At 38.4% G+C, this 14,213-nt stretch overlaps 3 protein-coding genes across 3 annotated transcripts; all 3 read right to left on the minus strand.

Moving 5' to 3' along the window:
- Positions 1-53: 53 nt before the first annotated feature.
- Positions 54-8,054, minus strand: kansl1l (KAT8 regulatory NSL complex subunit 1-like; the record flags this gene model as incomplete). The annotated part of the gene is made up of 15 exons (XM_079464464.1): positions 54-92; positions 361-426; positions 514-676; positions 850-950; positions 1,036-1,099; positions 1,185-1,300; positions 1,398-1,480; positions 1,651-1,797; positions 2,180-2,317; positions 2,410-2,536; positions 3,230-3,434; positions 3,860-3,975; positions 4,135-4,308; positions 4,385-4,526; positions 7,126-8,054. The coding sequence occupies 15 exons, from the start codon at positions 8,052-8,054 to the stop codon at positions 54-56; spliced, it is 2,610 nt and encodes an 869-aa protein (XP_079320590.1).
- A 2,002-nt stretch (positions 8,055-10,056) lies between these two features.
- On the minus strand, positions 10,057-11,013 carry LOC306898722 (uncharacterized protein; the record flags this gene model as incomplete). Its single annotated transcript, XM_079464465.1, has 1 exon — positions 10,057-11,013. The coding sequence occupies one exon, from the start codon at positions 11,011-11,013 to the stop codon at positions 10,057-10,059; it is 957 nt and encodes a 318-aa protein (XP_079320591.1).
- A 1,958-nt stretch (positions 11,014-12,971) lies between these two features.
- On the minus strand, positions 12,972-13,976 carry LOC306898723 (uncharacterized protein; the record flags this gene model as incomplete). The annotated part of the gene is made up of 1 exon (XM_079464466.1): positions 12,972-13,976. The coding sequence occupies one exon, from the start codon at positions 13,974-13,976 to the stop codon at positions 12,972-12,974; it is 1,005 nt and encodes a 334-aa protein (XP_079320592.1).
- Positions 13,977-14,213: the final 237 nt, after the last annotated feature.

Below are 14,213 nucleotides of genomic sequence, written 5' to 3' on the forward strand. Positions count from 1 at the left end.
TTTTCTTTTTTTAAGTAGCACCATGAGGGCTGAGATTCTGCCACATTGTGATATCATTTCTGCTCCATGCCATATGTTTGTTGTCTAGAACTCTGTAAACAACACAAAATGATTAGTTACATTAACGGCATTTGTTACTTTCTATTATTGTGGCTCTCTGCATTTCAACCCAATTTTTCTATTATTCTCCCCATCTTGTAGTTATTGAGTTTGTGAAAAGACTAAAAATTACTAATTTATTTATCTAGATGATATCAAGTGGTGTTTTGATGTTTGTCTGTCTTTAACTGTGCACGTGTCATTTCTTGTTTGTCCAACAGAGGGAGATAATGTGTCATCGTATTCAGAGAGTAGCATTACCACAGCCTTCATCGCAACTTCCACATCACTCAGTGGGAACACACGTTTTTTCCATGGAGGCACTGGCTTAACAACACAAGAGATAAACAGTTCAGATAGCATTTATCCTGAGGTGACATTAAATGTTATATTTAAGAATGAGAATAAATTCACTTCTGTGTCATCCACACTGGCTTCTGTCTGACATTCAGGAGAACTGGAGGTCCAGGTAGAGGGGACTGGAGAATCTACCGGTGGGTGACAGTAAGCAGGTTCCTCTAATACGGCAGAGCAGCTTCTTCTGGATGACAAAAAAATATGGAACTTAACAATTGCACTTATGTATTTTAGGTTACGTCAATTCAAGTTGTTTTCAGCTTAGACAGCTCTAACATTTACTTTATCCAGGACCAGTCTCAAATCCTGTACGGGAAACCCCTGCCACAATAAGTATATGTATGCAATACATTACAATACCCTTACCATGAACATAAGCACACACACACAGACCTGTGTCTTCTGCTCAGATTCAAGGAGGACCAGCGGAGCTTCTCTTTATGCTCATAACTCTGGTGTCTCTGTCTGGAATCCTCATCTGTTATTGCTTCCAACTGAAACAGATAAAGGGACAAACTGGTATTTAATTTCCTTTTACAGTCTTATTTTAAACCTACAAGAGTGCAAAAAGAAACAAACCACTCTTTCATCCTGTTCATCTTCCTCCCTTTTCAATAAAGGGAAAATATCCACCTTTCGCCAGCTGTAGTAAGAAAATACAATAGAACAGACAAAATTGATGTTTCAGAACACCCAGTGTCAATGTCGTTGTGTTGAAAATTCAATACCTGGGCGTCAAAATATGTTTATACTGATGTCTTTCCACTTTAACCGAGGAGACCAGAGACACAGGAATGTCATCAATACTCATATCACTCTCACTGCTTCTGCTGCGCAAAGAGAACTAAAAAGAGTTTTAATACATTATTTTGCATAAAACATGATTCTTTAACTGTATAAACTGAGACATATTTAATGTGAGGTTTGGTCAAAGGTCAGACCTGCGATTTCCCCTGTTGTGTAGGTGTGCCGTCCTCAAGGTCTTCATCACTCAGGGAGGACACATCAGACCAGTGTGTAAAATCTGACATACAGTATGTATACGGTAAATAAATATAAATATCAAACCCAATATAAATCAAAATGCAAAAACATTTTATGTAAATACTTATATGATGCATTAAACATGTAGGCCGTATCAGGAAAATAAATTACAACACGTGTGTACTAAACAACATGGGGAATGTAACATACCTGTTAGCCAATCTGAGCAGCGTCTCTTCCGCTTTTCCTCCCTTTGAGCTTCACGATGGTGATCTCGGGCACATGCCCATCGTATGCGGGTGCTCCTCGTCCTGTGATTCTTCACATGCCTGCTATATTTTGATTGGTGGTTGCAATCTGTAAAAACATTTTTATTTTTTATTTGTGTATGTCCAGTGCCTGGTTCAATCCCAGCCCAGCATTAAGACTGTGGAGAGGCTACTGACTTTATCATGACCTTAAGCTCGATATTTGGGCTAAGAGCTCTTGTCCATCACCAGAAGTGATTGTAGACATACTGTATGACCTTTAAAAATATATTTTCATAGACTAGCCAGTCTAGAATAAAGAGGCTTAAAGTTGCTTTATGGCATCCTCTGAGTGCTTTGAGATGTTTAGATAAAAGGTAGAAAACATTGGGAAAAACTACCCTCCCTCGCCAGGCTGTGACTTTTGCACAAAGTATAAAATACGGTAAATATATACAAGTAAAAATACCATGGTATAAAATGATGCTTACGAAATAAAGATCTAGGGCCTCTGCATCTAGAGCTGAGACAGTTCTGTGATCTAAGGAGATCAGACTTCAGGAAGAGAGGTCGCTGCTGCAAGTTCTCTGCATGAAGAGCGTTTTGTAGATTGAGGCATGATGGGGTATCTATGGGACATGGAAAAACAAACTATCAAATAAATTTGCTGTTTATAAACTGTAACACACACAAGCAGTTTTGAAAAGGAGCCTCTCTCTACCTGAGGTGAGCGAGAGGACCGGATGCACTTTGCCGGCTGTTCTCTCTTTTCTGTGAGGGCATGTAGGGCCTGTGCTCGCAGCTGCAGGATCACATTTGAGACAGAGAGAGCAGAAAGAATCCAGGACCTGTTGAGAGAAAGAGAGAGGAAAATGTTAAAGGAAGTTTTTTAATTAGTTTTGGGGGGGTTATGGTAGATGAGTGGATAACATAAACAACCCAAGTTAATGAACACAGGCAGTGATCCAGAAGAATTGTCATGACAAAAGCAATGTGTGAGGGACAACCACGGCATAGCTATAAAATGTGTTTCATAAACAAGGATATAGGAAGTGCACCGGGCAACAGATGGAAAGTGATGCGAGTCATGGTGCAGTTTGAAGATAGTTGGCACAAAAATAACCCAAATCGCTTTTTTAAAGGAACAGCACACCCCAAAGAATATCGTTTCAAGTCACAATATGCTTTAACTGTAAATGACAGATAGAATTAACATTTTCTGAACTATTTCTTTAAGATATTAAATTAGTTTTCTTCCTTACACTTAATTTTTCAAGTGCATCCTTGCATTGACATGTGAACAGATAGACAGGGCATTACTGTCTCACATGTTTGCTTTTCTGTCACTTCTTAGTTGGAATTTTACTTGTAAATTTCCATTCACAACCTTATTTTTTTTAAGTTTATGATGTAAGAACTCTGCTAACAGTTTATGAAAAGCATCTGCATTGAACATCCGCACATAACAACTTACAATAACCCACAACATTGTTAATTCTTAAAACATTTTTGGAAAAAAATCCTGGAAAAAATGGGTCAACCTTTTCTCTATGAGACGGCGGGTCAATGATGAAAAGCAGAGGTTTGTGATATGTCAGAAGGGGGCGGGTGCGGGCTGACACACACGTGACCTCCATCTTAAGTGTGCGTTGTCTTTGGTGACACGCTCGCTTTCTCTTCTGTCCCGTCTTTTTTGAGCACTGCGGCCCATTGGAGAGACTGACAGCAGTGTCTGCCTGTACCTGGCTGCAAAAGAGAGGAACAAATCTTGATAATATGACAAACGTCTTCAATTTTCCTCAACTGTTTTTCATTTTCATTTCATATCTGTCTTGCTCATTCACTCTTTTTCCAAGCTGAATGATTCATAGACCTTCCCATGAGATTTGCATAAATTTACACAAAATGTTTCAGAATGAGGAAGCTAATACAGTGTTCCGAAAACTAAATCCATAAATGAAATTCAAGCTAAATGTTTCCTCTCATGTTGCTCTGAAATATAGATAAGATCCTTTGAGCATATAAATATAGGCCTACTATTATGAATATGAAGCATTATGAAGGCGATTTGGCTTGCTGTTCAAGATAAAAGTAACCATCAATCCTAAAAGATTTTTAAACAATGAATCTGATTTGGGTGTGGAATGAACAAAGCTTCAGGTGGTCCTGACCTGCCGAAGGGGGTCATCTGATGGTGACTGCAGGGTCTTTTGTTCACGGGTGAGGAAGAGGGTGAAGCACAGAAAGGTGGCATGAGGCTGTTTACAATCTGAGTCAGCTGGGCACTCTGTGCACACAAAAAAAAATGCAACATGCTACGGACAGATGGATATATTCCAAGTGTGTTTGTGTATTTCTAAACATTTACATGATAGAATTGGTTTACATGAACAGCTTTCACACTGAAGGAATTTCATGACATGGTTGTCGTTTGAGACGTACTCACCTGTCTCTCTATGTTCCTCAGAAGACGTGTGGGGCTGCTGGGTTCCATGTCTACATCAGATGCCAAATCTTCCGTGTTCCCAGCGGTAAATGACAGATCTATAGTCTCTGTCCACAGTGTGTGCTGGATCTGCCTGTCTGTGAGGGGCTGAGTCTCAGCTAAAACCACACGACCCTGCTTAACAAGTTCAGTTTATTGTTATTTAAAAATCAAAGGTAGAATCTGTTCGTAGCTGTGCTGTGTGTTTTACCTTATTTGTGAGGACCTGCTGGTGAAGTTTTCCAACCTGTTGAATCTGAGAGTCCAGCTCGGTCAATCTCGTCTGGAGCCACGTCCAGCGGCTGCACAGTTCGGCTCTTTCCTTCAACCACGTCCACTCACAGCCATGACATCTGCCCTCACAGAGAGATAAGGAGAGTTAGAAAAATCATTACAGTATCTGACATTTTATCAAATTTTATCCAGGAGCCAATATTTATTCGTTTTGGAAATCCATTTAACAAGGTTAACATGGCCATTTTCCACCCTCTCTCTTACTGTGGATGTAAACTTAATAAAAAGTAATTATACATGTGATGCCTTATTTTTACGCTCATAGAACCAAATTCAGTTTTCTTATATTAAAGAATATATTAAAGCTTATAACACTTGCTTATAATAAACTTTCATGACGATGTAGCACTTGGCTGATCGGTATAGTCACAGATCTATTATTGGTGAGCCCTGTGTTTAGCGGGCACCTTACAGAATTCATGCGGGCTACCAGGTGCCCACGGGCACCACGTTGGAGACCTCTGTGTTTGACTCTTGCCCCACGCTGCTGCATTACAGAAACAATTCCAGGAATATCTCCAGATCAGTGAATTAACACATACAGTGGGAAGCGTGAGATCTTTTGCTTGGTCAAAACACTCTAGTGGTGAGGTTGTGAATTGCAATGGACAGCTCACTCCACCTCTCATTTGTTCCATTTCTGAAAAACAAAATTGCAGTAACTGGCAGCAATGACTGGCTGGGGTGAAAACTTTCAAGGCATTTTTCTCAGTTTCAGTGTTTGTGTAGTTACTGCACTTTGCCTTTGTAGGGCAGTATACACCTCTGAAGACATAGTAATGTATAATATATTGCATTTCTGTATCCTTAATCCTCCACATCGCACCTTTAAGACAAACATGGCCTACTTGCATTTGTTTACTACTCAAGGGTGTTCCCCTGAGTTACGAAAATCAGTTTACAATTGTAAGGTTTCTATATTACTACTACACATTTCTTTCCGCAGGCTATGCAATTCGATTGAATGAAAAATGGCCTGAAATTGTTCATTCCAAACCAGTGTCTGCTTGGTTGAATGTTCTGGAGCCAGGTTACCTTTAGATTTTTTTAACAGAATGAAGTGAACACAACCACTTCAAGCCATAAACATCTGTGCAGATCTTAAACATTATAGCTAAATTCTCAAATTCAGCTTTTCCAGAAAATTCTCAAACCCTGCCTTGCCCAGTTTCCAAAACCCATAAACACAAACTGTTATAGTCCTCCTTAGCCTTATTTACCATCGTGTTTATTAGACTCCGCGTGAAATCATGTTTATTAGGTCGCGAAAAAATTACAGCATTTAATAGCTTGTCTGACTTCATGAGTCTACCCTCCTATACAGGCTCTCAGGGAACCTCCTCGCTGTATGAGAGAGCTGAAGTGTAGTTTTCAACTTTCAATTCATTCCCAATTACTATAAGCCTTAAAGATACATTCCCCAAAGATGTTCTTTTGATATCAGCTGGGCTCATGCTGCAATCTAGTAAAGTATGAGAGAGGGCGAGGAAATCACAGAGAGAGATTTGAAAGCTGTAGGTCGGGAAGGGCGTCCCGGTCTGTATTTATTTCCTCATAGTATAAGAAAGGAGAGGGCAGCTGTCTGTTTCAGCGAGGCGGGAACAGCCAGCTGCACATGAACATATTGAATAAACACGGTGACAATTTCTCAACAGCTGTGTACGGAACACTGCGGCTCTGTTTATGCGTGTGAGCAAATCTCCTGTAGAAACATATGGCACAGACAGTGCCAAACGCTTCCTCTCTCCATCTTATATGAGGCTGGATGTTTTTCTGACCTTGTCGATCCGTTCCATGCCTGCCAAGATGCATGATCACCCTGGCATTAAAAGTTCTTTCTTTTTTCTCTTTGCCTTAGTGCCTGAATGTAGGGATTTATTTGAACACTACAGTTCACTTTGTTTAAGACCTCTCCCAAGGTTATTTCCTATCAAGACAAATGACACTTTTTATTAGGGTTAGATTTAGGCTCAACAGATTGATCTATCAAAGAGGTTCTCCTTTTCTCCTGTGATATTGGTTTTATTTATTTGTATTTATTTTTAAGTCTTCTTCCTTTCTGAGATGTTGGTCTCATTTGTATTAGTTGTTGTTTATTTTACCCTTAGTTGATTGTACAGTACATTGGTCAGCCTTGCATTGTTTTAATTGTGCAATAAAACAAACAAACAAAACAAACACTTTCTGACTTGGTGTGGATTCTCGGGTGGTCTGTTTTCAAAAAGAAAGAAATGTTGAGCTTTTATTAAGAATAAAAGTTGAAGTAAAGCCTTTTTAAAATCTGTCTTTGTCTTAGTCACCACCGAGAAAATCTATCTTCAGACCCAACATCAAAGACAAATGACCCCAAAATGACACACTTTTGAGATTTGCACACTCTCTTGTCTTTAAAGGTGCTTATACTCTTCTTTTTCTGATCTTTAAAAATATTGTGTTGGTTGGGTACACCAACCCAGAATCTGTTTATCCAACGATTGGTTTTGTAAAAATTTGACCCGACCATGGTTTAAAAACAAGCATTTTAAGAAAGTATAATAATACAGTTTGAGTAAAAAATGACAAGATTGTCATTCATGTCTGCCTTGTATCTCCAACACCTTGCATTGATGAGACAAACAAGCATCCATAGATATTTATTGACCCATCCATCATACGTACCGTGATGCTGCTGAGCTCCCTTTAGCATCTTCATGGTCCGCATCATCATCTGAGCTACTGCTTAGTGTGGCATCTGAATCCAGAGAATCCAGCATCCCGGGCAGAACTGCACGTCCGCATTGTGCCAAATTCTCCAGGTCTCTGGATTTCAGAGATTTCTCGTGTGTTTGAGGGATCTGTCCTAGGACATCTTCCTCAGCATTAAACGTCTCAAGTGGATGTGTAAAAATACCACCTGATGCCATGGGGGACTTGGGGCAATAGCTGACGGTAAGAAGTTTTCTCCTCAGACCTTCTAGTTGGTGGATGTAGTGCCGTGAAGCGTGCTCACCGAGCATCGCCAACAGCCTCTTCTGTAAGTGATTGGCTTGATCTACCAATGCTGCATTCTGGGAAATGTTCCATAATGAATTAATCCTCAACCCTTCCTCCAGAGTTCCATCACACGCCTTGTTTAAAGCACTGTTGTGTTCTGTTCCTTGTGGTTTCATTGAACCGTGTGCATCACTTTCCCTATTGTTGTACCGGGCACCATCCTGACAACCTCTTGGTGAATAGTCATGCCACAAAGAGCTCGGGTTGAGACTGGGAGGTCCGTTTTCCTCCATAGTGGGCATGAAACACGTTTGTGGAGCACCTTTTGGAGAATCTTGGGAGTTTCGGTTCATGGACAAAAGCGTGAGCAGGGGTTCTGGGCTTGAAAGCAGAAAGGCGTTTGGCCCTGGGCCTTGAAACGCAGGTGACAGGAGCATCTCTGAAAGCTGAGGCGAACCTTCGGGGGACAAAAAATCCAGATGGATCAAGGAAGGATGGTTCAGCCAAACCTTCTCTAAATCCACACCAAGAGCAACACCGCTCCAGTCCGTATTTCCATTTACAGCTGGATTAAATGGTTTTTGGTCTGATGTTTGGATGAGAGATGAAGTCATTCTTCATTCAGATTCAGTTGTTAGCCTATATCGTCGGAAACTGTAAAAAACTGAAAGAGATTGTTAAGAATGTGTACGAGATAGTCTAACCGTCAATAACAAACCTTTAAAAGGTGATCGAGGAAAACCCGTGTAGTTATAACAAATAACTAAAACAAAGCAGTCTGTCGATATTTGTGAACGGTTAGTTTTGAACTATTATGAAAATAACGGCAATAACGTCACATCTCACCTTGCACCGACGCTCCTTTCAAAAGCAAGAAAATAGAAATAGATTATCTCTTATAAACAGATCATCCACATATATAACCCTGAAAGTGTAAAACATATATTAGTCGATCGGTTTTATAAGCAGAAAACGACTGATCCCGGCCGGTTTACTCGCTATACAGCTGCCGCCGGAGAATCAAACTGAGAGAGAGAGAGAGAGAGAGAGAGAGAGAGAGAGAGAGAGAGAGAGAGAGAGACTTGAAAGAAGGAGGGGTTTGTCTTTTTAGTGCTTTTGCTCTTTTTATGCCGTTTAAATTACTGTCAAATAATCATATTTATATTTGCTTAATATTTATCAAATAATACATATTAACAATGTGGTAAATTGAAACGTCATAACAGCTTACTGAAGTCACGCGGTGATATTCACAATGTTCAGTATCCAGATAGCTATAAGTGATTTAAAAATCATTTATGTGGGTAGTATACTGACAAAATATTTGGCAGTGATAACTTTCAATGAAAACAGGGAGATTATATCAAGTCCAGGCACGTGATGAGATATGAAATATTTGTGGGAAACGGAAATGTTCTTTGCAGAATATTTCATTTAAAGTAAAGTCAACAAAGATTGGAGTGCGAGACTGAAGGTATGAAATTGTCTAGATTGTGAATGCATGTGTGTTAACATGGGACCAAAACCCTTTAAGTTTGTGCCTGTACCCGAACAACTGAGCATAAACTGGTTGTAATATTCAACTATTCCACAAGATGGCATTTCTGTATTCGAAGTTGATAAACATCTACATGAATAAAACTTTAGAACTAAAAACAGTTTACAATCAGACATATAGGCGGTCGCAAAGAGGCTTGGACAGAACCCAGATGAAGGGGTTATGTAAAACAAACTTTATTTTAATGAAAAACCCACAATGGGGAAAACACGTGAACAAAACTAGAAAAACAAACACTTCGCACTATGGGGACAAAAAGTGGTCTTCAGGAAAAACTATAAATTCACAAACTTAGAAACAGGAACAACAGGTAATCCAAAGCACGAAGTTCAAAGAACAGCAAGGTGATAAACAGCAAATACAAGCTATCCGCGTTGAAACAAACATAAACAATGCAGCAACACTGAACAGAGGGAAACTGAGACTATATAAAGGGAGAGACTAACGAGGAGTAATTACATGGGGAGAGTGGTGACAGGTGATTGGAATGAAACCCTAACGAGAGTGAAACACAGGTGATGGGAATGAGATATTAACAAGAAAATTACAGGAGATATGAGAGCGGGCTGAGAGACATAACAGGAAGACACGTGGCGCCCAGTAATAACATAAAGCCACGTGTCTCCACACATAACAGAAACCCGAAAAACATGGCAATGTTATGACTCTGCCCAGGGAGCTAGAAAGCTCGAGACAGGAAGGACAGAGTCCTAACATGGGCAGGAAAAAATGCATTTTTAAAAGAATCTGATAATTGCATAAATATAAATGCACTCATGCTCATTTTGAATGCACAGTGTTAAAGGCCTTGAATATATTCCAAGTTAAAATAGATCTAGCATGTTGACAGCTTTTTTATCTACATTTGCAATATGTTCAATACAGTCAAAAAATCTGGCTAAACATATTCAACACACAGTGTAAAATGTATTCCAAGCAAATTAGAAAAATCTGCTAAATGTATGCATACATGTTAATAGAAATTTGTAAACATTTCCTAAACCCTGACAAAAAAAATTGTTCCAAGGTACAAGGATCTATTCAAATTTCTATTTTTGTCATTTACTCTCAGGAACTTTGTGAGAGAGTCGAACAAGTGTTTTCACAAAATCTACAGCCCGAAGCCTAAATTTTGACTGACCTAAACCTAAGATGATGGTTGTGCCAAAAGAGTAAATTACCATAACGGAACATACTATGCGACCAGTTGGATCAAAATATGCTAAATCAAACCGATAAATAAGATCATCTGCCATAAACCAACATGAGGAGAAAAAGAAAAGCACAGTTTGTGTAATGCTCAGTAAAGTCACTCTCTTTTGCTTCCGGTAACGAAGAGCTGAACTGCTGTTCCCCTCCATGCTCTTCACATGCCTCCATAGATAATGAGCAGTGGCAGTGTTAGATGCCAGCATAATGCCAAGACAAACCCAAAAATAGCTACATCTCAGCGAAAAGTCTGTCAAAAAGAGATTGTGCCATACAATTGAGTCATCTGTGATATTGTCGGGAATGCTAGATGAATTCAAGTACTCCACAGAGATAAAAAGGTAGCTTCGGATAGCACTCAAAAAGAATGAAAATAAAAAGAAAATTCTGTCAAAAGACAACATCATATACATGAAAAGTTTGATGCGCGTCTTCAGACAGATCAAACAAGGGTGCCGGACAGGAACAATCTGAAAGTAATAAAACACATTGACCCCAAGAGACGCAGTAACACTGGTCCTCATGGCATAAAATATAAGAACAGATGAAATAATGATCATCCATATAGGCACGTCAACAAAGTAATACACAACAAACATAAGGTTACAAATGTTCAGAAGCAGGTTGCACCCAATAAGAGATCCGACCAAAACATTCAGAGGAGGCTTTTGGACGTTTTCTGATCCGTCCTGTGAAGAAAACATGCAGTAGATAAAAAACATGTTCATCAGGAGAGTTGCGGCAGAAACAGGCACATTCACTATGGCAAATGCCAACGGGCTCATCTCAATATAGGAGGAATTCATTTTTGCAATGGCCACTCAAGAGCAACAAGATTCTTTAAATCCACTGTGTGAATGGCCCACCCCTAATGTAAATACATTTATAATGGCCAAAGGTCTCATTAAGACCCTCAGGGACCATATTACTAAATTATCTGGAAAAAAACTCCTTTAACCATAACCAGAGCCATTAAACACCAAATTAACCATGACTGACTTGTATAAACAAATAATATATTATTGGTTTCTGATTACTATTCAAAGCAGTGGTCATGTTGCTGTGAACGAATGTCTACTCTTGTCTTGTCAAAAATCTATGAACCGTAATCTAAATCTATTCTGATTTGCATTTTGAAACCTAAACTGCAGTTTTGTTACATTGATGTTTCTAGTAAGAAGAGACTAAATACTATAAATTAATAAAAAAATTAATGTATTTTCTTTTTTAATTATGTGGAGTAGAGAGACGTATCAATGCATTTGAAGTCTCATATATAAGATTTAAAATAAAATCTAAAAACATATTTGATAAAATGGTCATCTGCACCTTGGTGATGCCTATCCATCCTTTTGTGTACCATTCAGTATCTATAAAAACCAACAACTATTCACTGAGGGTTAATAGGATGTGCTCGGGTAATACTACAGCAATACAATACAAATTGTCACATTTGAACACCCTGAAAATTTCGTTAAAAATATCTGCATTTGTTTTACACGAGAAGGTTATTCCAGTGACAGAATTTCCATTTTGGTGTGACCTTTTTCTTTAAGGATATTTTAGGATATGTAACATAAATATTATGGCTTACTCCATTTGACATAACATGTTTGTGAGGAGTTCATAGTGCAAACTTTAACTTAGCAATATAATAAGTTATTTTGTTTAATATAGTATATAGTACAATTACACTGACTGCGATCATCTTGTGTTCTCCACCAATCAAAACCAATTATCTGCTGGAAGCCAGCACAATCAATGGAATCTAGAAAAAATTCATAAAACACAAAATAAACTAACTCAACCAACATTACTTGCATATAAAAGAGTTTAGCGATGAACAAATGTAATATTTAATATAGGAAAGTAATATGAAAAATAGCTAATTTACTAAATGTCTTAATCCTACAGGGGTCCTGTGTGCGTGCGTGCGTACGTGCATCATATAGTGACTGCTCTTATGTCAAACGAAAAGAAAACCAATTTATCGAAATGAAAAGAGAACTTTATTACTGATCTTTTGCTTTAACATAGTTTGACATTGTATATAAAGTTGACTAAAGGTAGGTTGGTAAATTTATTTCTGGTTCTAGCTAAGTGCATGTACAGACCTGAAGTTCTCTGAAAATCGAATGGTTGTAATATTCAATTATTCCACAAGATGACACTGCAGTATTTGTTGAAACAAAAACCAATGGGATAAAAACTCCAAAGCCAAACCTTAGGGCAGGATCGCATAAAATATAGCTTAAAGACATTTCCATTTTGTGGACCTGGTTGAGTTTTAATATAATGGCAAATATCAATTTTCAACAACCCAACTGAAAATTAAAAAAAAGATAGAAATTATACACAGAACACAGACTAAGGGAAATGCTTGAAATAGGAGCGTTGCATTTATGCAACTGTCAATGCACCTGATTCTTATACATTCACACAAGTTGCTTGTTGTTTTTCAATATGTTAATATCTATAGCAATTCAACATTAAGCAGTTTTTAATATACATTTCTGAAGGAAATCTTAACATATACCAGATGGTGTAAAATCGATAAGAACTACTGTACCCTAACCACACACAAAACGCCTGTAATTTTTTCGGTGCAATTTTCTTCAACATGTATGTCAACAGTTCAAAAGGAAATGTTTAAAAATCACTTTAAAACCTTTTACATAACGTGGTTTGCAAATGGCACAAAACAACTTGCAATACAATACAATAATCTATTACATTGGTAAACTGACCCTAAATAACATATTTACTATCCTCTGTTCTGAATAGATGCCTTTCCAGTATCACTGAGAGGAAAGTCTCCATTACCCACCTTCAGGTTACTCCGTAAGAGTATTCCAAGTTTTTTCACAATATCTGCAGCCCGAAGCCTAAATTTTGACTGACCGTTACCTAAAATGACGCTTGTACCAAAAGCATAAAATGCCACAATAGAAAACAGCACATGACCAGCCGGATTAAAATTGATATTAAAACGAAACATGAGTTCATCTGTTATCAGCCAGCCTGATGAGAAAAAGAAAAGCACTGTTTGAATAATGCTTAGAATAGTAACTCTCTTCTGATTCCGGTAATGAGGAGCAGACAAAGATCTAGAGTTCTCCATGCTCTTCACATGCTTCCATAGGTAGAGAACAGTGGAGGTGTTGGATGCCACCATAATGCCAAGACAAATGAAACAATAGCAACATCTAAGCCAGAAGTCTGTCAGTATCAGATAATACCGCAGAATTAGACCTCTACTGGTCAAGATGCTGGATGAATTAAAGTCCACCGCAGAAATAAAAACTCTTCCCGGGAGAACTTGTAAAACAAATCCAAATGAAAAGAAGATTCTGTCAAAGAGCAACATGAAGTACAGGAAGAGTTTGATGCGCGTCTTCACCCAGATCAAACAAGGATGCCGGGCAGGAACAATCTGAAAGTAATAAAACACATTGAGGCCGAGAGACGCAGTGAAACTGGTCCTCATGGCATACAGAATAAGGGCACATGAAACAATGTATGCCCTTACAGGCACGTACACGGTTTTATAGATCACAAACATAAGGTTACAGATGTTCAGAAGCAAGTTGCACCCAATAAGAGATCCGACCAAAACATTCAGGGGAGGCTTTTGGACGTTTTCTGATCCGTCCTGTGAAGAAAACATGCAGTAGACAAAAAACATGTTCATCAGGATAGTGGCGACAGAAACAGGCACATTCACTATGGTAAATGCCAACGGACTCATTTCAACAATGATGGAACTCATTTTTGCAATGGCCAATGAAGAGCAACATGTTGTTTTATATCCACATTGTGTGAATGATCCGAACCTAATTTAAAATACATTTATAATGGACAAAAGCCTCATTAAACCTTGAGGAAACCTTAAACATATAATAAATTATATTTAAACTACTATTAACGCTATTAACCCCCGAATAAATAGTACATGATTGATATAAACAAATGATGTATGATAGGTTTCTGATTCCTATTCCTGCTA

The sequence above is a fragment of the Barbatula barbatula genome, assembly GCF_947034865.1.
Source record: "Barbatula barbatula genome assembly, chromosome: 9".
Lineage (NCBI taxonomy): Eukaryota > Metazoa > Chordata > Actinopteri > Cypriniformes > Nemacheilidae > Barbatula > Barbatula barbatula.